The sequence below is a fragment of the Acomys minous genome (genome assembly GCF_964271855.1).
Source record: "Acomys minous genome assembly, chromosome: 2".
Classification (NCBI taxonomy): Eukaryota; Metazoa; Chordata; class Mammalia; order Rodentia; family Muridae; genus Acomys; species Acomys minous.
In genome coordinates, this window is record NC_140484.1 from 42,377,197 (window position 1) to 42,401,951 (window position 24,755).

A 24,755-nucleotide genomic window follows, 5' to 3' on the forward strand; every position below is an offset into this window, starting at 1 on the left:
GTTATATACCTAAGCAGAAGGCTGCAGAAGGGGTTTTAACATAGGAGGCTTGCTTCCATACTGAAGGCATTTCTAGAACTTCCCCTCTAAGACATCACACACACACACACACACACACACACACACACACACACACACACACACGAAGGAAGAAAGTTCAAGCATACTTAGAGTCACCTCCTTGACAACACTCCCCCCAAGAGGCCCTCCTCCTGGAAGCAGTGAGAGAGCCCGGAGAGTCACTCACCCTGAGCACTGAGCTGGGTCTCCTGCAGCACGCTGATGATGTCATCTCTTGGAGGCAGGTTGGGAAACTGTTCTTCTAGGATGGAGAGAATCTCCTCCTGCTTCTTGGGGAGCTCGGGGTCCATGGTCATCCACTTGAACAGGATGCTCCCTGCCAAGGCATGAATACAAATGCTCTTGAGTTCTCCATTGGCCAAGACAGGAACAATGAAAATCAATTTCCTCATGCTTCAGGTACTGCCTTCAGGGGCTCTCCAGGGCACAGTTTGGGAAGAAGGAACAAACTATCTCCACCCAAACACAGAAGATGAGATGGCCTTGGTTTTAAACTATTTCAAAATAGACATTAATGGCAAACTATTTAAAATTTTAGTCAATTCTATCCCCTCTAAGGGATCAAAGAACACTCTTCCAACTTGCCTTGCCATGCTACCAATTTTATATATTCGTTTACTTCCTTTCATAGCCAAATGATCGTACAAAAGCTGTGCAGTGTGGCAACTTGGCTGACCTGAAGGCTTTTGCTAGCCTTTTGATTGCCACTAATGGCCTTGGGGTGATTTATACATATCTAATTATACAGGTCTAGTAGGCTGGCTCTAAACTTCGGACTGAGATTACTAGTGTGCTGCTCTGTTTTTAGGGATAACGTTAAAAAAAAAAACAATAGGCTGACGAGTTAGATACAGGTAACAAAAGCCATTTCAAACTGTCTTGGCATCTGTATTTATAGTCTGTGGGCAGTGGGGGAGTGTTACAGAGTTTTAAATAGGAGGAGCAACATGCTATAATCTACATTTTGTATTTGTAAGCCAGAATTTGTACTCTGGGTACCATGTGGAGAATAAAATAGAGAAGGAAATGTAAGGAACCCAGCCGTTTTTCTTCTCTATTTTGTGTTTACAAATAGCATCTTACCATGAAGAAAAATGGGACAGATTTAGTAGAATTTACAATGTTAACAGTAGAGAGTGACCAAGAGAATTTGAGTAGATTTTTGACATAAAAAAATAAAACATAAGCCGGGTGGTAGTGGTGCACACCTTTAATCCCAGCACTTAGGAGAAAGAGGCAGACAGATCTCTGTGAGCTCAAGGCCAGCCTGGTCTACAAAGCAAGTTCTAATACAGCCAAGGCTACACATAGGGAAACCCTGTCTTGAAAACAGAAACAAAACCCCAAAAATCAGACAAACAAACAATAAAAGAACCAACCAAACAACAACAACAACAAAATAAAACTCATAAAAATTATTTTCTCACTTATTTTTAAGGTCAACACAAATGCGAATTTCACAAAAGGTGTTCACCAGCTTTTGGAACGGTAGACAGACCAGTTGACCAAGAACAAAGTATTATGCAACAACACAACACCTGTGAATGTAGCTGAGGCCCCAGCAGCAGCTTAGGAGCTAGGATGATGCAAGTACAGAGCAGAGACCCAGCATGCCAGGCTGATCTCCCGTTGAAACAGCTGCTAACTCGGAAGTTGTAGCCATTGGGCAGAGAAGCCCTTAGAGCTAAGAGTAGTCTAGTGGGGCCTTGGAGGAAGCTTCAAAAAGGAGCCTTAGCATCTGGGCTTTGAGATGGGAGGTCTGAAGGGCTACCAATCTAACAAGCTGATTCATCTTGTAAACAAAGCTCTTGGGGGACACAGCCATCCCTGTTAATTTATACATTGTTTATAGGCTTTTTAAAAAAACATATGAGGTCAGACTTAAGTATCTCGACAGAGCCTGAAATATCTGCTTGCTGGCCCTCTTTGGGAAACATTTGCCAGCTGCTGCCAAGGAGAAGGGTAAAACAAAAACAGAACGTTCTCCAAGTATCGCAAGTCCTGCTTTGAGTCAATCTCAACAGATGGATCAGGTCTGTGCGACTTTTTAGCTGCTCTGAGGTGGGAAAGGAAGTCCACCAGAGCCTCAAGAACTCACCATCACCTCGCCACCTTGGCACTGTCTGTGACTCAAAAGCCACTGGGTAGAAGGGAACCGAACTGAGCGACTGTAAACTATGCAGGGGAAACTCATGAGAAGACATATGGGAACAGAGCCAAAGGGAAGACAGTGACGCTACCCAGAATTAGAATCTTACAACCAATCAAATGAAAATTTAAAATTCTGAATTTAATGCCTGGGATTAAGGAACTCCAAATGTTTTCCACAGTAGATCAGATGTGGTGGGGAACTGGAAATGAGGTGAGAAGAAAATATGTACGCTGAAACATGGAGAGACAAGGTGACCAAAACTACAGAGAAAAACATAAGGGCCTACGAACATGGGGCAGGTTTTAATATGTGTGGGACATCTCTCCTAAGGAAGGGAGAGAGAGAGAGAGAGAATTCTAATATTTAAGGAAAACTATGAACCAAAGTCATGATTAACATAAAGTAAAACATCTGCAGGCAGCAGAACTGCTAAAAGCGACACAGAAAAAGATTAAGTTGTTGAGAGAGAAAACACACTCCAAACCAAAAACTTGCAGTGAAACAGAACCTGGCTTCTCAGTTAAAAGGATGCAAGTGAGAGGAGGGTGGGACCACAGCTTCAACACGCAGGCATATATGTCATCCCTGTTCCAGAGCCTTATATTCAGTGAGAACATGGCTGAAATGAAGACCTTTCTAGAGAGAAGGTGGAAGTATGTCACAAAATACACAAAGGCAAAAGACGGCGATCTCAGATCTTTGGCAAAACCAAAGGCAGGGAGGAAGAACATTCGGCGATGTAAATATGTGGTCAGCATGAACCAGCATTCATGGTATCATAGGGAGGGTAAAACAGCCGCCATTAAACAGCTCTCAGTAGTGATGAGCTGCAGAAGGGGCTAAGGAGAGAGGAAGCAGTGTAAGGCTCTTACATTGCAGAGAAATGGTAGCAATGCCAAGTTACATGCGATTGTAATTGCATGTTCTGTTTTCTGTTGTGCTGAGGGGATGGAAGGGTAGAGGAAAAGGAGAGGCAGGAATAGAATGGAAGGGAAGGAAAGAAAGAACTGAGGAGATGGAAAGAGAGGGGGAGGGAGAAAGAAGATAAAGGAAGGGAGGGGAAAGGAAAGGGAGAAGAAGAGGAAGGGAAGGTTGGGGAAGAGGAGGCGGGGAAGAGTTAAAACTGCATTTCCTCCTACAAGGTGTCTGCAAAAGCCTCAAAGAACCTACAAGTGACATGAGAATAGTAAGTAAATTCACCAATTTGCTGCATCTATGACCAGTAATACAAAACTGAATATAAACAATCTCTCTCTCTCTCTCTCTCTCTCTCTCTCTCTCTCTCTCTCTCTCTCTCTCTCACACACACACACACACACACACACACACACATGCGCACACACACACATACACACACATATAATTAAAAAACAAAATTTAAAAGTTTAATAGTATCAAATATAAAATGCTTAGGGATCTCTTTCACAAATATGTACTTGTCTTGGTCAAATTAAGAATCAACTTTCCTTTGATTTGAGGATTTCTTTAGTAATCCTTATTTTTAATTTTGGTAAAATGCATAAAGTTGTACTACAGTAATAAAATTTATTAATTTGATAAAATTTAAGCATATACTTCAATATTGTTAAATATTCTACATGGTTTGTATGTTTTGCTCATTTTAAATGACTTCAAGAGCAATCATTATATAATGGTGGATCATAATGAATAATGATGAATATGTAGTGCTATGTTTTTAAGAAAGTATTTTAAGAGTTAAAAATGCATTTTCTTCATATTCTGTAAAGGTAAAATAGTAGTTTTACATATTTGCATGCCTCCCTGGTATCAGGGTTAATAGAAGCCAGCTGGACTTGCAGATCTGTTGCTATGCTCATCATAATGCAGAGTTATTTTGATGGAAGAGCCAGATAGACAGCTAGGAGAAGACAAAGGGCACTTTAATATGTGGTATAGACAACTGTAGATTTGTCATGTGCCTGGGAGTCTTGTTTTAAAGCACATGGAAGAGAAAGGTAATGTTTTAAATTAACCTAAAAGATACTGAATTAAGCAGAATCCAAAAGCATGGCACACTGTAAAACTGGCTGATTCAGTCTGACTTGACACTGGTGAGCATGTGACCTCTGACCCTGAATTCCCATTCAGGCAGATGTGCTCCACATCCTGAGCTGTCTCTACTGGGTGATAAAGGCCATGTCCCAGCTTCATCTCAGGACTCCTTTGGAGACTTCACTTCACATGAGAAACATATGTATTTACGTTGTTTTGTGAGATTTATTCTTTAAGAACTTGGGAATAGATAAAAACATCACATGTGAAACTTAACCAGACCCAGAGTCTATGCAGCTCCATGAACACTTCCATGCAGTTACAGTCTAGTTCTGAATCTGTCTTGGAAGTTTTTAGTTTTGTTGGTGGATAAGTGCATAAAATATACTTGGTACTGAAAGTGTAAAATTCAATGCGAAACTTTGCTACTTCTGTTCTGAATACCCAGAAACACATTTAGTAATTGTATAACTTTTAAAATATTGGTATCAAAATATATAGCATCCAAACACACCTATCAGTACATTAAGACCTAGTTCATAATGAGTGGTTGACTTAATTTCTAGCAAATTCTGAGGACAAACCATAAACTTGTATCCAAAAGCATCTCAGTTAGTCACAGGCAGGTAGAACTAAGATCAAGCAACAAAGAAATCAAATATAATAAAAAATATTTGTAAAATGATTTATTTTTATAGAAAAAATCAACCAAAATATATTTTGCTCAAAAGAATGGGGATATAAAGAGCCTCTTGATAATAGCAATTGCATCATGCTGACACTGCACACAACCTAAACATTGTAGCATGCTGACACTGCACACAACCTAAACATTGTAGCATACTAACACTGCACACCACCTAAACATTGTAGCATGCTAACACTGCACACCACCTAAGCATTGTACCATGCTGACACTGCACACTACCTAAGCACTGCAGCATGCTAACACTGCACACCACTTAAGTGCAGCATGCTAACACTGCACACCACCTAAGTACTGCAGCATGCTAACACTGCACACCACCTAAGCACTGCAGCATGCTAACACTGCACACCACCTAAGCATTGTACCATGCTGACACTGCACACTACCTAAGCACTGCAGCATGCTGACACTGCATACCACCTAAGCACTGCAGCATGCTAACACTGCACACTACCTAAGCATTATACTATGCTGACACTGCACACCACCTAAGCACTGCAGCATGCTAACACTGCACACCACCTAAGCACTGCAGCATGCTGACACTGCACACCACATAAGCACAGCAGCATGTTGACACTGCACACCACATAAGCACAGCAGCATGTTGACACTGCACACCACATAAGCACAACAGCATGCTGACACTGCACACCACACAAGCACAGCAGCATGTTGACACTGCACATCACCTAAGCACTGCAGCATGTTGACACTGCACATCACATAAGCACAGCAGCATGCTGACACTGCAACCACCTAAACACTGCATCATGCTAACACTTCATACCACCTAAGCACTGCATCATGCTAACACTGCACACCACCTAAGCACTGGAGCATGCTGACACTGCACACCACCTAAGTACTGCAGCATGCTGACACAACTCATACTCTATAGCCCAGAAATGGGGAGAGCGTTAACAGAGGAAATTGCTGTTGTCTACATGATGAATTCCTAGCAGAAAAAAAGGTGGGGCTTAAATCTCTTTCCTGTTTACTTGGGATCGATTTATTTCCTACAGAAAAAAAAATGAAAGAATGAATAACAAAAGTGGGCAGGGAAGGAAAAGAAAAATGAGAAAAAAGACAATGTAACTTCCATTTTTGTCTGAAAAGATAATTTTTTAAAGGGCATTATTTGTTTACAATTCTTGCAGACTTAGAGTGTCTGAATTTAAGAGAAAGGATATCTTTGTGTGGCTGAAAAAGTAAAAGGAGGGTTGAATAATTCTCTAGGAGAAACTTTGTGTTTCCTACCCCTAGACTCTCCCTAAGCAAGCAGACAGCATTGTTCCCTTGGGTGTCATAACCATTTGGAAATGGGATGATTCACCCTTTGGGCAAGAGAGGAAGAAAACAAACCCACCTTGGCTCTGTTCCTTTCCCATCTGACCTCCTTATAAGGACCTTTTTGAAGCTGCCAATCCAGTCCACCAAAATAGCAAACACCTAGTCTTTATTAAAGGTCAGCTGGGATTGCCAGTAGAATGCAGGGCTGGCTCCTGCTGACTTGGCCATGGCTGTCTACCTCATCCTGGGCTCAGAACAAGAGCTGCTGTTTGCTTTAGTCTTCACCTTGTGGCTGCTGTCAAGGCCTTGTGCAAACAAACTTGAAGGGCCATTTGGGCGAAGTACAGACTTGATGAAAGCATGCTTGGAAATCAGTGGCTAAAATCTCACTGCCAGATGGTTCCTGGAAACACACACACACACACACACACACACACACACACACACACACACATACACACACACACACCTCTCAATATGATGATTCAGCAATTTAATGGATCTTAGAGTTGGCAGCCGTCCCCTACAATATATCTCTGAGGAAATAAAGCAACACAGGTTGAGTAGTCTGATGGTTTCTAACTGTGTTTGGCACAAACCAAGAATATGGCCAAACATAAACTTTAGGCCACAAAATGTGACTATTAGAAATATTCATGTTGGCCACATTTGAATATAATAACAATAAAAGAAGAGAAGCAAGAAAAGGAGATGAAAGAGGAAAAGAAAGAAAAAGAATCACACAATAAAAACAAAGACAGATAGGAAGGGAGAAGCCGAAAGATAGACATGTTTCCACGAACCAAGGTCAGTGGTCTTACCAGCACAGCAGCTGTGTCTTCCGGTACATGTAATTTCCTACACAAATAATTACAAAGGAATGCTTTATAAATATACGCCTTTCCGAGTGATCTAGATGTTAGTAGTTTGTGCCTTGAGATCACTATGTTTCAAATTAAGACAAGATGCAGCGGCTTTGAGACGATGCTTCTGTTTAAGGACTGGCACTGTCTTCTCTGCCTGTAACCACAGAGGGTGCATGCACACAGGAGGAAGAGCAGATTCCTACTGCAGCAGCACACCTCGGGAGAAAAAAACGAAAACCCTCCACAGAGGTGAAGATCAAGGGGCCGAGAAAGAAGCTTATGCAAAAGATATTATGGACAGGGAAGAAGTTTGTGGGCAAAGAAACTAAGCACTACCACGGGGACGACAGGCGGACGTACAGCGCTCAGATCAGCATGCCTGGAGGCAAGGAAAGCTCGCAAACCTCCGTGTCTCTGCGAAACTCAGGGTGACGTTTCAAAGGCGTGGCAGCTTCTTTCTCTTCTCTGAATCTTCCGTGGAACTTTTATTAAATTAAACACTGCGTGAGGGTACCAAACCCAAGGAATGACCAAACCAATGAGAACTGCCTTGACAGACTCCACTTTGAATGTGGGCTCTTCGGGGAAACACAGGCGTGTATTTCGTCTGTGTGAAGCACCTGACTCGGGAGATTCGTGGTGCACGAAGACATTTCAAAGAAGCAAGTCAGAGACGAGGGTGCTGGCAACAGGGATGGCCGGACTGGCAGACTTATTAGACAGATGAACTGAGGTGTCTGCTGTGGTGCTGTCATAATTTGCTCAATTAGTAAATAGTGGTAAGCTATTTTAAAAAGAGAAATTAAATTCAAATTATCTCAAGATGGCTATACTTGAAACGCTGTTGTTGTACTGTGTTACTTGTTAGCACACATCCCTAATTGTCCTCGGGGGCCAAAAGGCCACAGTAGCAAGGAAAACTATAAGAGAAACACAAGGAGACTTTTGTCAATAATGACAGCATAATAGATATGCAAATGACCATTTAGCAACACCCATAGCAATCAAGCTCTACGTCAATATTTGAACAAAATCGTATAGTATAATGCAAACAGTTCGGTGGCTAATTACAGTGGGAAGTTTTAGAACCAAGAAGATGAAATGATTGAATCTGAATATTTATTTATTTTTGCATTGAGAGATACAGTTATACAGATATAGATGAGCTGGGACCATGGCAGCAGAGTCAGGTACCTTTTTGAAAGGACTGATGGGGGGAAAAAAAAGAAAAGGAAAGCCAACCTTTAAATTTAGTTTGTTCCTCTTTAGAAACAAAGAAAGTGAGAGACAAGTGCTCTCTGTAACAGATCTGGATGCCTATCCAGAGTACCTGACTCGACAGCAATGCAGATTTCCCCAGGAATCACAGTTGTGTCTTCATTTGCTTCAAGGAGCTCACACCCAAAGTCTGAATGCGGGTACTGTTGTCACACACACACACCCCAGATTTTGTATGATAGCCTAATGTTACTCTTTCCTCTACTGTTTTTTATCTTCACCCTGACTCTTTTTACTGTTTTACTATATTGGATGCCATTTTGGTAAGCTACTTTAAATACTCTGTACAAGAAGGATTTAAATGACAAAATCAGTAATTCATAGATAACTGGCCTATGAGAGCACACACTGTGTTTACATGTGTAGATCTAAAGGTGACGAGAATGTGCACTGACTCTATGGTTCCTTTATGTGAAGCGCACAACCATCCACAATCCATGGAGAGTGAGCGACCTGGGCTACATACCCAGGGCTGGCGAAAGTATAAAGACAAACAAAGAAGTAAACGTGGTGGGTTTGAAATGCTGGCTACCTCCAGGAAGGAGTGAGCTCTAGGCATGAGAAGTAGGCAGCATCTTCACAGTTTGTCTCTTTAGCTGGGTAGTTAAAGGACATTTCGTTCCTGATGATTTACTGAATTGCACATTTATATTTTTATAGACATTTTGTATTCTTTTCTTTAGATGTACTAAAGGTACTTCATAATGGGTTAAACTTATATACATAATCTTTTCGTTTGTTTTATGAGACAGGGTTTCTCTGTGTAGCTTTAGCTGCCCTGGAACTCGCTCTGTAGACCTGGCTGGGCTCAAACTCAGAGATCTACCTGCCTCTGCCTCTGGAGTGCTGGGATTAAAGGCGTGCTCTACCACTGCCTAGCTATATACGTAAACTTCAAAAATTATACATACTATGAAAATAAAAACTAATCAGTCACTGCAAAATAATGAGATAAATTCCACTAGGATTTCTAGAAGAGGGAGGAGGAAGAGGAAGAGGAGGAGGAGGAGGAGGAGGAGGAGGAGGAGGAGGAGGAGGAGAAGAAGAAGAAGAAGAAGAAGAAGGAGAAGAAGAAGAAGAAGGAGAAGACAACAATAAGGGAAATGGTTATTAGTGGAAGAAACACTGTCCATAGTTTAGAGAGTACGAATAGTAGAGGACAGGGCCAGAACAGCTGGTGATTTGGGTATCAGACACTATCACAATTAATGCAGTCATGAAAGAGAGAGTGTATAAATACTATTCTTAAAATTGTTACTAAAATACATTTTTCATTCAAAATGTTCTGATTACAGTTTCCCCTTCCACATCCTCCCCACTTCTCCACCCACCCAAAACCACTCTTGAAAAAATGCATCCCACAGAGTTTTGCTATATGCCAGGCACAGTGGAGGTACCAGGTGCACTGGGTAAGGCAGAGGACACAACACACAAAGTGTCTCTTTTTTTTTTTTTTTTTTTTGAGCCTGACATTCTGGAGGGAGCATATAGAGAAGACCATAGAGACAGGTAGAGAGAGAGAGCCAGGCAGAGGAACAAGCACTGCACAGGGAGAGATAGCATGAGTCCTTCAGCGTGAGAAAAGTTGGGGATATCTAGAAAAAAAAAACTTGGAAAGCCGGGCGTGGTGGCGCACGCCTTTAATCCTAGCACTCGGGAGGCAGAGGCAGGCGGATCGCTGTGAGTTCGAGGCCAGCCTGGTCTACAAAGTAAGTCCAGGATGGCCAAGGCTACACAGAGAAACCCTGTCTCGAAAAAACAAAAACAAAACAAAACAATAACAACAACAAACTTGGGGATGGGGCACATCTCCTGAGAAGATGGATGCTTGAAGGAGCAAAGGAAAGGCTGTGCTGTTTGTTCACAGCATGGAAGGCCTAAATTCTGAATGTGATGATTTGTAGCTGGGGAACTGTCATTGCCTTATTTATACTTTTTAATGGTAACTGATTTTGTGAAAGAAATAGATCAAAGCCAGGCTTAGATTGGGTGATCAGTGATCACAGAAAACATTGATGGAGATCAGTCGCAACATCGATAAGACCAAGTTATGCCCTGGACGTAAAGCTAGCTAGAAAGCTTGCCAATGGGTCATCATCATACTTGTGACCAGTTTCCTGGGGCCGTTAGTTCTAAAACTTGTAGAGGGACCATGTAACTCTTAGACCTTCCCCTGCAAATTGTGGTAGAAAATGAGGCAGAAAAAGAAAGTCCTTAGGAGAACTGAGCCAGCCTGCCTCCAGCCTGCCCTATTTTCCATTCCATCAGTCTATATTAAACATTTTTAGAGGATAATTTGTGCCTACCAAGTCTAAAGTGAACTGTGGAACTGTGAAAAGCTTTATACAAAAGCTAAAATATTTTGCATGTCCCATATGCAAAAATAACTGAAAACCTGTGCTCATTTTGTGAAACGAAAGTTGATGGACACTTTCGAAGGGAAAACCATTCTTTAGACACAGTAGACTCCAGAGAGAGATGGAAGCAGCAGCGCTTGGTTTAGTCTACATCCTGTGAATTGCTCAGATATATTTCACACACCTTACAATACTTCTGTCACTTGGTATACTCCCTTGCCACACTTAGTACAACAAGGAAAACAATGTAAATTGTTATGCTGAGGTTTGTTTCTTTGTTTTTTAGATAATAACAATAATGAGAGATGTGTTTACTGTGGCTGATACACACAGTTTAAAATGATTCCTTTCAGTCCAGCCTTGGTTGAGTCTATGAGGAGGAGACCATGGATACAGAAGGCCCACTATGACGGTACCCAACATCACTGAGTCGTATTAAAAACAGACAGAATGTGAAGGCTGCAAAAGACCAGGCTTGAAGGACAGAATAGTGCATCATGTCATCGAAACAAAAGGTGCCTATTTTGCCTCGCAGGCAGGATTATATTCGCCAAGCATGCAATGCGTGGGGGATACTCCAAGGCCACAGGAACAGGGAATTCTGGTCCGTGCTCACATTGTCACAGAGGAGAATCTCCTTTGGAAGCTATTAACAGCCAAAGGAGCTGCTCTCGCTCTCCAACCAGGCTGCAGCAGGCCCATTTAACATTCTTGTCTAGTGAAACGGCACAGGCCCTTGTGCCTGTTTCTAAATGCACATTTTTAATATTCAATATAATGTTACTCTTTAACAAACTCTTTACTCCCTGCCTCTCTGATGAAGCTTCCCGGGGTCTTTAAAGGGATTGTTAACCCAAGAATGGATCGCACTCTTTCTGCACGAGCAGGCCCAGAGCCAGCCCATTAAGCTTCCCGTGTTTACTCTGGCATCGCCGTCCTCACCTCTGAGGAGATGTGCCAGCTGCTGGGTGATGAGCTCGGGAGCCTCGCGCAGGAGCTCCTTCAGCACCAGCGAGGAGGAAGACTCCGGGAAGGCCAGCCCGCCATCGCCATCCCTCTGCTCTCCAGGGTTAATGACTCTGACGACTGCTGGCTCCAAAGTTCTGTCCTCACTGTAAAATAAATAGAGAGGAAGAAAAAGAGCTAGGGCACGTTTCCCCACTTTGGGGGCATGATCCAGTCTCTGTTCCCACATGAATGAAGATTTCCCTTAGGAGGCCCTACATATAAATTCTCTTGACTGAGAAGAGCAGGAGCTAACTGGAGTTAGAGAGCTGGCTAAGACACCTGCAGAGCAAGCACAAGGACCTGAATTCAGATCCTCCAGAACCTACGGAAAAACAACAACAACAACAACAAAAACCAAGGTGTTCCTTGCTGAGGTCACTCCAGCACCGCGTTGGGGTGGGTGGGGCTTGCTGGTCAGCCAGTCTAGCCAATCAGTGAGCACCGGGTTCATTGATTGGCCTTTCCTTAAAAGATGAGGATGGGAGGAAGAAATTTAACATGGATCTGGGACCAATAATGAGCGTATACACCTTTGAATAGTGCTGGTACACACACACACACACACACTCACATAAACACACATAGCCATGCTCACACACACACATACTCAAACACAATCTCTCTCTCTCTCTCTCTCTCTCTCTCTCTCTCTCTCTCTCTCTCTCTCTCTCTCTCTCTCTTTCTCATCCTCCCTCCTCTCCCTACAGGTTGTTATTCTGTGTCTCTTCACATGTCATTTCCGCTCATTATTGTCCCCAGGGTTCCTAAAGTATTTTCATACATCCACAATAACTGCTATCTATTAATTTTCACATGACCAGAAACACTGTAGTTATGTTCGGACCCTGTGAAATGTGTTCTTGTAAGATAATGCTTTTACAAATGGGGAAACTGAGGCACAGTGGGGCTAAGAAATGTATTCATGGTCAGGGTGACCAGGGAGTTGAGCAGATGGCTCTTAACTGACAATCCGACTTCAGTACCTACTCAGAACAGTCACTGAAGTTCAGAGGAAAAAACAAAACAAAAACAAACAAACAAACAAACAAACAAAAAAACTCACTATGCCCATGATGGCTTCACCATAGCTCTTTTAATTCAGATTGCTAATTAACTAATTGATTATATTTTTATACTTCTTTTATTTTTGGAGTACTGAATATCAAATTTCAGACAAACACTTTGGTGTGCTAGGCCTCCACCCCTAACCCCCTCCCCCCTCCCCCCCTAACCCCCTCCCCCCTCCCCCCCTAACCCCCTCCCCCCTCCCCCCCTAACCCCTTCCACCCCAACCCCCTCACCTCCTTCATATGTAATAGAGGTGGAGTTTCTCAAAAGCAGAAAGGTTCAGGGGAAAAAAGCTACATTTTTTCCTGACTATTCAAAGACAAATAAGTAACACTATAGAAAGTAAGCTCTCTATTTCTCTGGAGTATTCGATTTCATGAGCGACCACACCCCTAGAGTTTATAACTGCAGTCTCAAAGACACTTAACATTTTCCATTTTAAATGGTGACAAAATTCTTCCCCATTTCTCATGTTGTCCTGTCGTCTGTACTCGTGTCTGTTGCGTGAGTGTCTTCTGTAGTCTGGGGACTATCCCAGTTTCCTCCAAAGGCCTGCACTGCCGGATGGTACCCGTGGCAGAGAGATGGGGGGTACCTGGCAACAATCACTGGGCACATGCCCTCACAGCGCTTTGGGTGGTTCTGATATTCAGTTTCTGCCCTGACTCAAGGTGGGACTGTTTGGTTCGTCTAGTTGATAGGCCACCCTCACCACAGCCCAAAATGCTCTGGTGGCCTGATCTAAGATTTGACTCTCCAGAGCCATGAGGAAAATAAACCTCACCAAGGCCCTACGCAGTTTGTGTCAGGTGCTTTCGTTACAGTGATGGGAAAGCTGGCAAATACAAGTCAGACCAAAAACTCACCCCAAACATCCAGCCTCTCCTCAACACATGGTTGATAAATATTCAAAATATTTTTCACTTGCCTCAAACAGTAAAGAATAAAGAAATCCACAGAGTGTTTTTGTTTGTTTGTTTCGTTGGTTGGTTGGTTGGTTGGTTTTTTGAGGCAGGGTCTCTCTGTGTTAGCCTTGCCTGTCCTGGACTCACTTTGTAGACCAGGCTGGCCTCCAACTCACAGCGATCCACCTGCCTCTGCCTCCCGAGTGCTGGGATTAGAGGCATGCGCCACCACCACACCCGGCCCACAGAGTGTTTTCAAAATGCCTTGTAACCAATTGTACAACTGATGCTGCCTAGGTATCCTTTAACCCATATGTAAATATGCCTCCTAAAAACCGGTTATGTTTTAAAATTATTAAATATAAAGGCCCTGTTTTAAGTTTTCTAAGGTCAAGGTTAATCGGTGAAGGCCACCAACAATAGGCAGATTGGCGAACTGAAAAGAATGAACACTTCACACTGCGGGGGGTTCGCTGATGTCCCTTCACTCAACAGTAGTGGAGAGAGGCCTCTGTCTAGGCAATCTGTCTCATTCTCCTCCCTTTATCTCAGAGCCTTGCTCCAGCTGGCAGTTCTGAAGTGCTCAGAGGAGGCAGGGGAGCCAAGTCCTAAGCTGAACTCCCCACCTGTGACGCTGGGCTCTACGTTTCATGTCTACGGCAAAAGGTGACTGAGCTGTATAGACTACCAACAGCCTGTCTTTCCTTTACCATATAAAGCCAAAACCATGATCAAGGGATTTTCATGGCCCATTTCTCAGTTTCCTCCTTTTCTCTAATGAGATTTCTTTAGGACCTTCTTTGTTTTACCTGTTTTCAATTTCTGATTCTTGTTTTCAACATCAATACATAGAGTTATGTATGTACATAAGGGTATGTTAGTTTTGGCAAGTGTTACAAGAGCATTCTACTTAAAGACATCGCACTTGAAATCTCCAGGTAAACATGGAGAACTGGAATAATCCAAATTTTGTCATCAAAGGGAAAAAAAATCTTCCTTTTTAAATAAAGTCCTTTTTATGACTCTTTTTATACAGTAATAAGGAGTGTGGGGACAACCAACCAGGAAATCTTCACTCAGGACAGATGCACAGAGCCCCGCAGTGGCCTTACCTCCCCAGGGCGTGGCTGCCCACAAGCGTTATTGACAGCTTCCCTTCGTCATTCAGCTGCTGCAGGTTAATTTCATCTCGGAAAATGTGGAACGATTCAGAGATGTTGAGCTCTTCTAAAATGAACCTTGTTTCTGTGAAGTAGCTGAATTCTGTTCTTGGGATATTCAGTACTGGCAAGCAGAGGACCCCGGGTGCACTGACCTACAAAAGAGAAGTTACCTCAGCTGCTAGAAACAATAGTTTCCCTCCAGTTCCAAGCTAATTGCTAAAGAGAGTGTAAGCCTTTTATTCACAACTAACCCATCTGGCATTCGAAACAAATCTCCCTGAGCCCAGTTACAGAGCACTTTCCACTAGCAAGAGGATCCTGATGTTGTATTTCTAAATTATTATTACATGTATTACTGTGTGTGCGTGTGTGTATGTACACATGCCATAATGCATATGTGGAGGTCAAAAGACAATTTTCTGATTCTTGTTTCATATACATACATGTATACATATATACATACATACATACATACATACATACATACATAATCTTCTCTTCATGGGTAGCAAATGTATGTCTTGATACAATTGACAAAAAATTGATAATTGGGGCAGACTGGGTAATACAAGAAAGTAGATCTGTCCTCATAGAAATGGGATATTTGCAACCCAGGTTTGGTAGACAGTTCAAATATACTATAGGTAAATCTTCTACTTCCTCAGTGTCATCTGGAAAACTATGTGTTGAAGTATGATTTGTGTCATTTTTAAAATGCAAAACACCGTGTTTTCAATTGGTTACTCAATTAGCAGTCAGGTTTAGCACACATACTAATATATATGAGTTCAGGAGAGATTATTTTATGTATATATGTATATGCTCCTGAACCTCTTATATAAAACATTTGTGGTAGCCAGATGAGGAGAAAAAGAAAGAGAATTCCAGATTCACAATAATCTATTTTTTTCTGTGTGATTTTTAAAGTGAAGTATTTTAAAATTACTCTAAGGGTATAGCAATGAGGACTTTACTGCCACTGGAGGAATGCGGGCTTGGTGATGCTTCGTTTCTGGATAAGTAAATAGCCTTTATTCTCCAGTCTCTGTCACAAGCATGTGCTTACGACACTGCTCAACATCCCATCGTCTGTCTCCCTCTCTAATATTAAAAGGGCAGGATTATTCTGTTCTGCTACTTTCCAAGACATAAAACAACTGGACAGCAGTAGACACTTAATAAATACTCACTGAATTAAATAAGTGAACTGGACACTGCTGTTGTACACAAAACACAAAAGCTTCTCCACCGAAGTGCCTTTTCTTTCTTTCCACTGTAATGCTAATACCGAATCCCAATTGCATAATAATCTTTAGTGATTTATGTATGGCACGTTAGTCTTCCTGATTAATTGACAGTCATGTCTAAGCCCTGCAAATGCAGTGGTGTAGAATCAGCACAGGAGCCAGGGTGCATGTCCTGAGCTGGGCAAACAGGACTTATTCTGGAGGTTCCATCAGAAAAGGAGATGGCAGCCCCTGCTCAGTCAACTGCCACCCTCCTTTCCGAGCCTTGGCTTTCTGTGTCTGTAGAGTAGGATTTGGCCTCTGTTCAACTCTCTAGAGTGTGAAGACTGCATGCGAAGCCACCGAGCCCTGAAGGCTGAAGCTGGCTCTTAGGAGAGCTCATAGGAGTCACAGCCCACAAATAGCAGGCAGGGCCTCTGCGCTAAGACAAAGGCTTGGTGTCTTAGGTTTTCTGCTGCTGTGATAAAGCACAAGGACTGAAAGCAACATGGAGGGAAGAGTTTATTTCATCCTGGAGGTCAGGGCAGGAACTCAGGGCAGGAGCTGATGCAGAAGCCCTAGAAGAATGCTGCTTACTGCCTTGTTCAAGCTGCTTTCTCATTTATACAACTCAGAACCACCTAAGCAGAGGCCTGCTCTGCCTGCTGTGGGCTGAGCCTTCCCACAGCGTCATTAAACAAGAAAGTTCCCTGTAGACTTGCCTACAGGCAGTCTGAAGAGATGCATTTTCTCAAGGGAGGTTCCTCTTCCCAGATAACTGTAGCTTGTGCCAAGTCAACAAAAAGCAACCAAACAACAGCAAACAAACAAACCCAACCAAGACACCCAGAAACAGCAAAATCCCCAGCACCTGGTTCCTTAGTCAAATGCCACATTTGTTTCTAAGACTAGTTGAAAGTCTTCAAAGGATAGGAGGGTTTATGAGCCTTGTCTCATGTATTTATTTATCTGCCCATTGGCCATCTATCATTTAACATTCACAATTTCCCTACCTCCTTTTTGCATGATGCATACTCACTCACAACACTATAACTATAGTTGGTGATATTGTGGTTATTATTATATACTTGCTCTAAACTACGTATCACCCATGGTCTTAAAGTCAATCCAGTTCAGTCCACTGCCCTCTTCAGGAGCAGCAGGGATAACAAGGATTGCTCAGTATGCACAACCTGACTCAGATGCATCCATCTCCTCAGACCAATTACTCTTCCTTGCAAAGTTCAATGATTTGTAAGATAAATTTTACACAGAGCCCACATGTAGAGCTCTGAACACTCTAGCCATCATTTTTGTCAGCTGCCCTAAAGCAATACTTGCCACCCACAGCTCATTCTGGAAGACTGGGTTTCATGTCAATTTAAACCACTCCAGATCAGCAATGCATATTATCAGGGGATCCAGATCCAGACAAAACTGAAATAAAATAAACCGGACTCTGGAAAATTAAAAATTCTGTGAACATTCTGTAAGTAGTACCCAAACATTCGGAATGTGTATCTGAAGGTTTTTCAGACAGTAAAGCCCATTACTGTGGGTATATGGGGCTTATAGATGGGAGGTTTGTTTAAAAAAAAAAAAGGCCTTTCCCGTTCAGGGGGCTGGGTCTGTGTTTCACTGTCCCTCAAGGGACATAAGGCAAAAGGCAACAACCAAAGACTTGCAGAACCGAGACTGGACATGCCATGGCCTTGCCTCTGAATCCTCAGTCAGTGCTCTGTGCTTCGTGTGTGTTCATATGAGTTATTCTATATTTCTATTCCCAAAGGCATGATCACACAACATACAAGAAGAGAAAGAAAGGGGACCTGAGTCTTGCTTTTTGTCATTTCTCTAGATTCTCCTAAAAGCAATCAACTATTAGAAACGTAAAACAGTTTTGAGAAGGAACTAGTAAGTCATAACCAAAATAATGTTTGGCATAAAGAAGGTATTCAATAAATGTCCATTGCTTACTGGATATTTAATATTTATTCTCTACAACAGTATGTCAGAACACAGAAACTAAGTTAGTGGCCTCATTTCTCTATGAGATATTTATTTTTAAAAGATACACAATTAAGGTATAAAGCACATAATCCCTCTTCCCCTCACCTTGTCCAGAAAGTATGCATATGTAAAGGCAGAAATGAGAGAATCCAAGTCACACGACTTAGGTCCAATAACTGCATGGACCTTCTCCAATCGCTTACTTCGATCCTGCAACAAATAAAAAGAAAAAAAAATCACAATTTTACTTGCTTCCAACCAATCTAAAGTAGAAAATTTTCAATGTTTTTGAAAGTATGCTTGCCTATACTCATACACAATGACAGAAAAGAATAAATTTATAACAAAATTACTATGCTCAACATGTTCATTCAAACCATTAACTTTTCAAGAAGAAAATAATCTACCTTTATGAAGGCTACCTATGGGGCTCCTGCCCATTCTGGGCGATGCTTCTGCATGTATAGGTACTTACATACATACGTATCATAAACATATGCAACACACTCACATACACACACACAATATAAGGCCTCCTACAGATTAACTTCCTTTGAACTATATCTCTGAGGCACTATTTGTTTAGTAAGAGGCCATCTCCCCATAGAAGACGTTTCTTAGTTTAAGAAACAACATGACTTTTTCTCACATCCTTCCCACACTATGGAGTCAAACGAACTATCTGGAAAGCTTTATTTTCTCACAGTCTATCTTGGATGTCCAAGATGTTCTCCCTAAAAATTTTCTATTATTTAGTAGATGAAACATTTTTCTCATTGAGAAAGAGCAACGAGAATTTCATCATTGGTCTAAAACTCCAAATTATAGCCAGTCGCTTTTGTTCTGGTTTATGGGTTTGTTTGTTTGTTTGTTTGTTTGTTTGTGACAGAGTTTCCCTGTGTAGCTCTGCCTGTCCTGGAACTCACTCTGTAGACAAGGCTGGCCTCGAAGTCAGAGATCTGCCTGCCTCTGCCTCCCAAGTGCTTATCCATGGCTTTTTAAAAGTGTGTACAGTTGCCTCTTTAGAGGAAAACACATACTTATTAGTTGTTTGTTTGTTGGGGTTGCTTAATCATTTAAATTCTTTAATAGAAGGCTGGCATTCCTTTAATACATTCAACAAGTCAAGTACTTCTGGAAAGCCCACAGGCAAATGCCTGACAGAGAAAATTATAAAAATAAATTAATACATTTTCTTTTGTTTCTCTCGAGAAGGGCCTCATGTAGCCCAGGCTGGCCTCAACCTCACTCTGCTGCTGGTGCTTGAGAACCTCTGGTGCTCTTGTGTACGCTTCCCAGGTGCTGGGATTACAGCATGCTCCACCACACTGGCTGTCAAACAGCATGTCTGCTGTATGATAGCGGCAGCACACGTGCTTCCTTCCCTTGTTTTTCATCACTTAGTTTCACCTCCCTGTTTAAGACTGACTAGACCACCACATACTGTGAAACTGTTCTAAATGGCAGGGTTGCTCAACAGTAGACACTTAGGATTCCCTCATGTGAAGAAAAAAGTTAAAGCATACCAAATAACCTAGCAGGCACCTTGCAAATGAACTTGACAATTGGTTACTATTTATGTAGAACTGGTGGTATTAAAAATCAGAAGCAAGTTATTAAACAATGAGGATTTGGCCCAAATTCCAAGATGAAGTCATTTTTTTTTTTTTTGCATAAAGCTGTGCATGCTCACTCTAGTGTGAATGCGTTTGGAGTCTATTTATCCCCACATCTCCTCTCCTCCCCTTTTGTGTCCCAGCCCTTCCCCGCAGTCCCCTTTGTCTCCCCAGACAGCTTCTCTTCTACTTTCATGCCATCTGTACACATGCAACTTTATGAATCAATAAATGATGAAGCAAATCTTGAAGGATGTTGGGCAGAGTCCATCACAGAGAAAAGTGGCAGAGGCGTTTTATATAAGCCATCCCCAGAAAGTGATACTGCTAAGTTCAAACAGACTCATAGTTTCAATTTCTTTGATATTTAATTCTGATAAAAACAACATACTTAAAGCATGATACAAACTGAAGATGATGGCAAGCTCCCCTCCCCCACTACCACCCAATCTTGCTCTCACACCCGCCCTTTTCCAGCTTCCTTCTCTAACCTCGTAAGTGCACAGCTGGTTCCTTGCACTGAACATCCTCTGAGGGGTTTAGTTCAGACCTAGACAACAAATTACTCTAGAAGCACCTAAATAAATTTAGGGAAATAGAATTTCCAGTCCATTACAATACAGGCAAATGTATTAAGAAATCACATTCCTGTAAATGCTGCTCTTCCGAGACATTACCTCATTTCTCCTGTATTTTGTGAGACGAGCAGCATAAAGATCTCCAACACTTTTCACAGGTCGGAGGAACCTGTGATGGGGTTAAGCTTGTTTTCACAATCTAAAGCCTGACACGTCGAGAGCTGGCTCTCCCACCCCATCTAACCTCTTCACAGTGCCTTAATTAATGACTCTGTGCCCACTGCAGTGCACATGGCACTGAGGGAGAAGAGAGGGAGCTAAACATTCACACTAAATACAGAGATGCTGCCGACACTGGGAGCCTCGGCACAACTGACTCGCCTGCTCTCTTATCCGGGCTTTGTCACTCCCAGCATAGCAACTTTGTGCAACTTTGAACTTACACAAAAGAAGACATGCAGGACAGGACGATACCTCTGACTTGACGCATTTCCAGATATAACCCCAATTATTACTTTGGAAAAGAAAGGAGTAAATAAATGAGGATTGTGATTCCAAAGTATACTAGACCAGCTCTCACAAGCCAGGAACCTTCTACCGTAATCATGGTCTACTTCTTCTTCATTTAAAGAGACAAAGCACATAGTATCTTAGCGCTCAGGGCCAAGGCAGACTCCAGTGCAAAACCCCAAGGGCTCTTAGTGCTGCTTGCCTCTTTTTTCATGTTTTCTCATTTCTCTTCTGGCTACTCTTCTCCACACATGTCACACTATTTCACTGTTGTGGTCTCTTCTGATACCATACGCACAGTGGCTAATATGGTGGTGGGCTTGACCGGGTCTGGAGTCCCGTAAGAGAGAAATAAGCCCTTAGGCGTGTGTAATTGGGAGTTTCTATTATTAATAGATTGGTTTAACTGAGGGCTGCACTGTTTCACAGTCTGGGGGTCCTAGACTGAAGAGGGAGGCGAGGTGAACTCCAGCTTTCATCTCACTGTGCTTGAAGTCCACCTGGGAGGACCATCTGGCCTTCAAGCTCGGCCACTGTGGTTTCGTCACTGTGAAGGACTTTTATCTTAAACTGTGAACTAGAGTAAGGGCCTCCTTTCCTTGGCTTGTATTTGTCGAGTATTCTGTCATAGCAGCAATAGAGGCAACTAATACAAGACACGTCTACCAGGCCAGCTAATGCCACAGTGTCTGAGCTCCAACACTTTCTTCCCTTGCCACCCTTCAGTCAAGTGGACAAGAGTCTCGGAAATAATGGTACATTGAGCTGAGTGTATTGGAGCTGATGAGCCTAATAATAGGATAATGAGAACTGAGAACGTGGCTGAAAGATTAGGAGGATGCTTAGGTGAATTTCTTTGCGGAAAAAAATCTGATGTTTGAGTAAAGACTTGAACCCAGGGAGTGGAGCCTAAGGATGTCACAGGCTATGGGAAGGATGTACGCAAAGGTCCTGAGGTTGGGAAGGGGCCCAACATACTCAGCAACTGACAAGCACACGCACTCCTCAAACACGATTTTGTGAAGTCAGCGGTGCACTGGAGTCTGGCAAGTAAATGGCAGACACATTCAGCCTTAATGGCAGCCCAGGCATAATGAGCATTGAGAAATCTCAGAGACAAAGACTTACCGTTAATGCCCAAGCTTAGCACAGACAGAACGGCGGTAATCAGATAAAAGAGATACTGGCAGCTTTACCATCTAAATGCACTTCCAAACAGATTGCTAGCACTTCCCCATAACGAATGCATAAAGAAAACATGGGACACGATTTGAATGTGCTTTCGGTTTCAAATTGCAATATTATATACGGAGAAAATGAGACTTCTCATTGAAGTAAACTTCCTAGCTCTTTTTAAAAGCCAACAAAATACCCGCATCACCAGATTCCACTGCCCAGCAGAAGTGTTAGGACCATGCACTTTTAAACCCACCCATGGGAAGCAGAGGAACTGATCAGAGCCTTCCAATAGGATTAAATCAGTTTGTTCTAAATTTCTCCCTCTCAGAAATAAAGCTGCTTCTACCTGTAACTTTCTCAATCCAAAGTTCTGTAAGAAACCTTCCCATCAAAAGCCCTTGCTATACCATCAGAGTCCCTTCCCTGCCCTTTCTTTAAAATTCATTTCAATAGTAATTCATTCAAATTCTTTTCTTGGGCCAGGAAGACAGTTTAGCAGATGAAAGCGCCAGCTATGAAAGCCTGACAGTCTGAGTCTGAGGTCTTGAAATCTATGTATTAATTTTTTCCCAAGATGAGATTTTTTTCTGTATACCCTTGGCTGTCCTGGAACTCTCTGTAGACCAGGCTAGCCTAAAACTCACAGATATTCACCTGTCTCCGACTCCTGAGTGCTGGGATTAAAGGCATGTGCCACCATGCCCAGCTGACAAATTAATTAAAAATTTTTTTCTGATAAGAAATATATGACTTCAAAAGTCAGATGTGATAAGAATTAATAAGGCAAAGGTAAATGCTGCTAACATTCATTGTACACATTTTTAAAGTTTGTCTATGAATGTTTAAATTTCCACGTGGGGAACTTCTATTTATACTCTTTACGGATTTAATTTTTCCAACACCAAAATGATGATGTGTCTTCATCGTTTGTTTTGTCATTTACTTCAGATGGCATCCTCACTACGTACTCTAGGCGTCCTTCAGCTCAGGAACCTCCGGCCTCAACCTCCAAAGGGGTAGAGTTGCAAGTGTGCACAATAGTGCCCCGCTTTTCATTTTCACTCACTTTAAATAGCTTAATGGTGACAGGTGTGTGTGTGTGTGTGTGTGTGTGTGTGTGTGTGTATAAAACAGAACTCCTGGAAGCAGAAATAGAGACTGTGTAGTCTCTACGGGAGTTGGAGAGTTGCCTCAGTGGTTAAGAGCACTGCTGCTCTTGTAAAAGAACCTGGGTCCAGTTCCTAGCACCCACACTGTGGCTCACAACCATTGGTCATCTCAGGGACTGTAATACCCTCTTGAGACCTCCAAAGGCACCAGGCATGCACATGGTACATCAGGTAAAACACTCATGCACGCATAATTAAAGTAAATCTAGAAATAATTTTTAACATTATATTGCAAAATAGGGCCTCTGACTCACTGGCTGTCTGGTCCAGATCCAAACAATGAGAAGGCTGGCATAGTGTCACCGACTTGTAATGCTACGAACTCGGGAGGCTGGGATAGGAGGATAACAATTTGAAGCAATGATAAGTGACATAATGAGATCCTGTCTATGATGGGTAACCATTGTCAACTTGACTAGATTTGGAATTTCCATGGCAACACTTCTGGGTGTGTCTATGGGGTTATTCCCAGAAAAGTGTGAGTAAAGATCAAAGGCTGACTGTGAATGTGGACAGCACCAACCCACAGGCCAAGGTCCTGGGCTGAATAAAGGGAGGAGACCTGAGCACCAGCGTTCATCCAGACTCTGAACACCATGCGGTCAGCTACCGCACATTCCCGCCGTCACACCTTCTCTGTCATGATGGACCATCCTCACACTGTCCGCCATAGAAACCTTCCTTTCTTCTAGTTGCTTCTGTCGGCTATTTTGTCACAGCAATGGAAAAGTAACTAACTCATTCTCTCAAAACCAAAAAAAAAAAAAAAAATCAATTTAAAATTTAAAAACAAGATTAAAAAGTAATAAATGACTAAGTGATCATAATTAGATTCTCCTTGGAGGTATACCTCAAGTTGTGGGTAAAAGCGAAAGCATTTACCAGAATCTGCAAATGTAGGGCACGAGCATATCATATTCAATTTTCTCATAAATGTCGTAATTTAATTGGTGACCTAATTAGGAAAGGACAAAGGGCTTTTGGTGGTGAAGACTGAAAAGGATCATGAGGCAACATAATTGCCTGATAGAACTGAAACAGTCAACTCAGACAAATGCATGTTGCCCATGGCCTCTGCCTTCGTCACTGCTAACCCCAAACTCTCAAGACTGATGAAACTGAACTAGAACGCCATGCTGAGTCCTTACAGGACCCAGCTAGGAAAAGACCAACCCGGGAGCACAAACTCCAGCAGCAGGGCTAAACAGCTGGATGTGCCACTGAACTGAGAGGCCTCAGGGGTTTTATAAAGAAAATACTTGGAAAGAAGATACAAGCTGTTGACATTGATTGACTATAGATAAGTGGAGCAGGCTGACTCAAAGCACCAATTATTTAGGAATAGAACACTTTATAAGAAACGGTTGCATTTACAGTCCACAAAATTAAGGCTAACAACAGATGCTGTAGCCTTGCTGGTCAGCCATACTGGGATATGTGTTTGTTTGTTTGTTTGTTTTGTTTTGTTTTGTTTTTTGTCTGACAAACATTCATGAGTGTGGAAACTGTTTTGTTGGTTTGTCTTGAAGTTGTTAACTCATTAACTTTCTTCCTCTCTCCCCTGTTCTCAGTAC

The 24,755-nt window shown here is 42.3% G+C and overlaps 1 protein-coding gene across 11 annotated transcripts in view; it reads right to left on the reverse strand.

Annotated features, from left to right (window-relative positions):
- Positions 1-24,755, reverse strand: part of PRUNE2 (prune homolog 2 with BCH domain) — a 266,030-nt gene that overhangs the window by 198,777 nt on the left and 42,498 nt on the right. For all 11 annotated transcript variants that reach the window (XM_084770072.1, XM_084770076.1, XM_084770073.1 and 8 more), the window contains exons 2-5: positions 18,235-18,339; positions 14,843-15,045; positions 11,692-11,861; positions 248-397 (exon numbers count right to left, since the gene is read on the reverse strand). In XM_084770072.1, the coding sequence (XP_084626198.1) occupies positions 248-397; positions 11,692-11,861; positions 14,843-15,045; positions 18,235-18,339 (628 nt within the window). The remainder of the gene's footprint in view (positions 1-247; positions 398-11,691; positions 11,862-14,842; positions 15,046-18,234; positions 18,340-24,755) is intronic.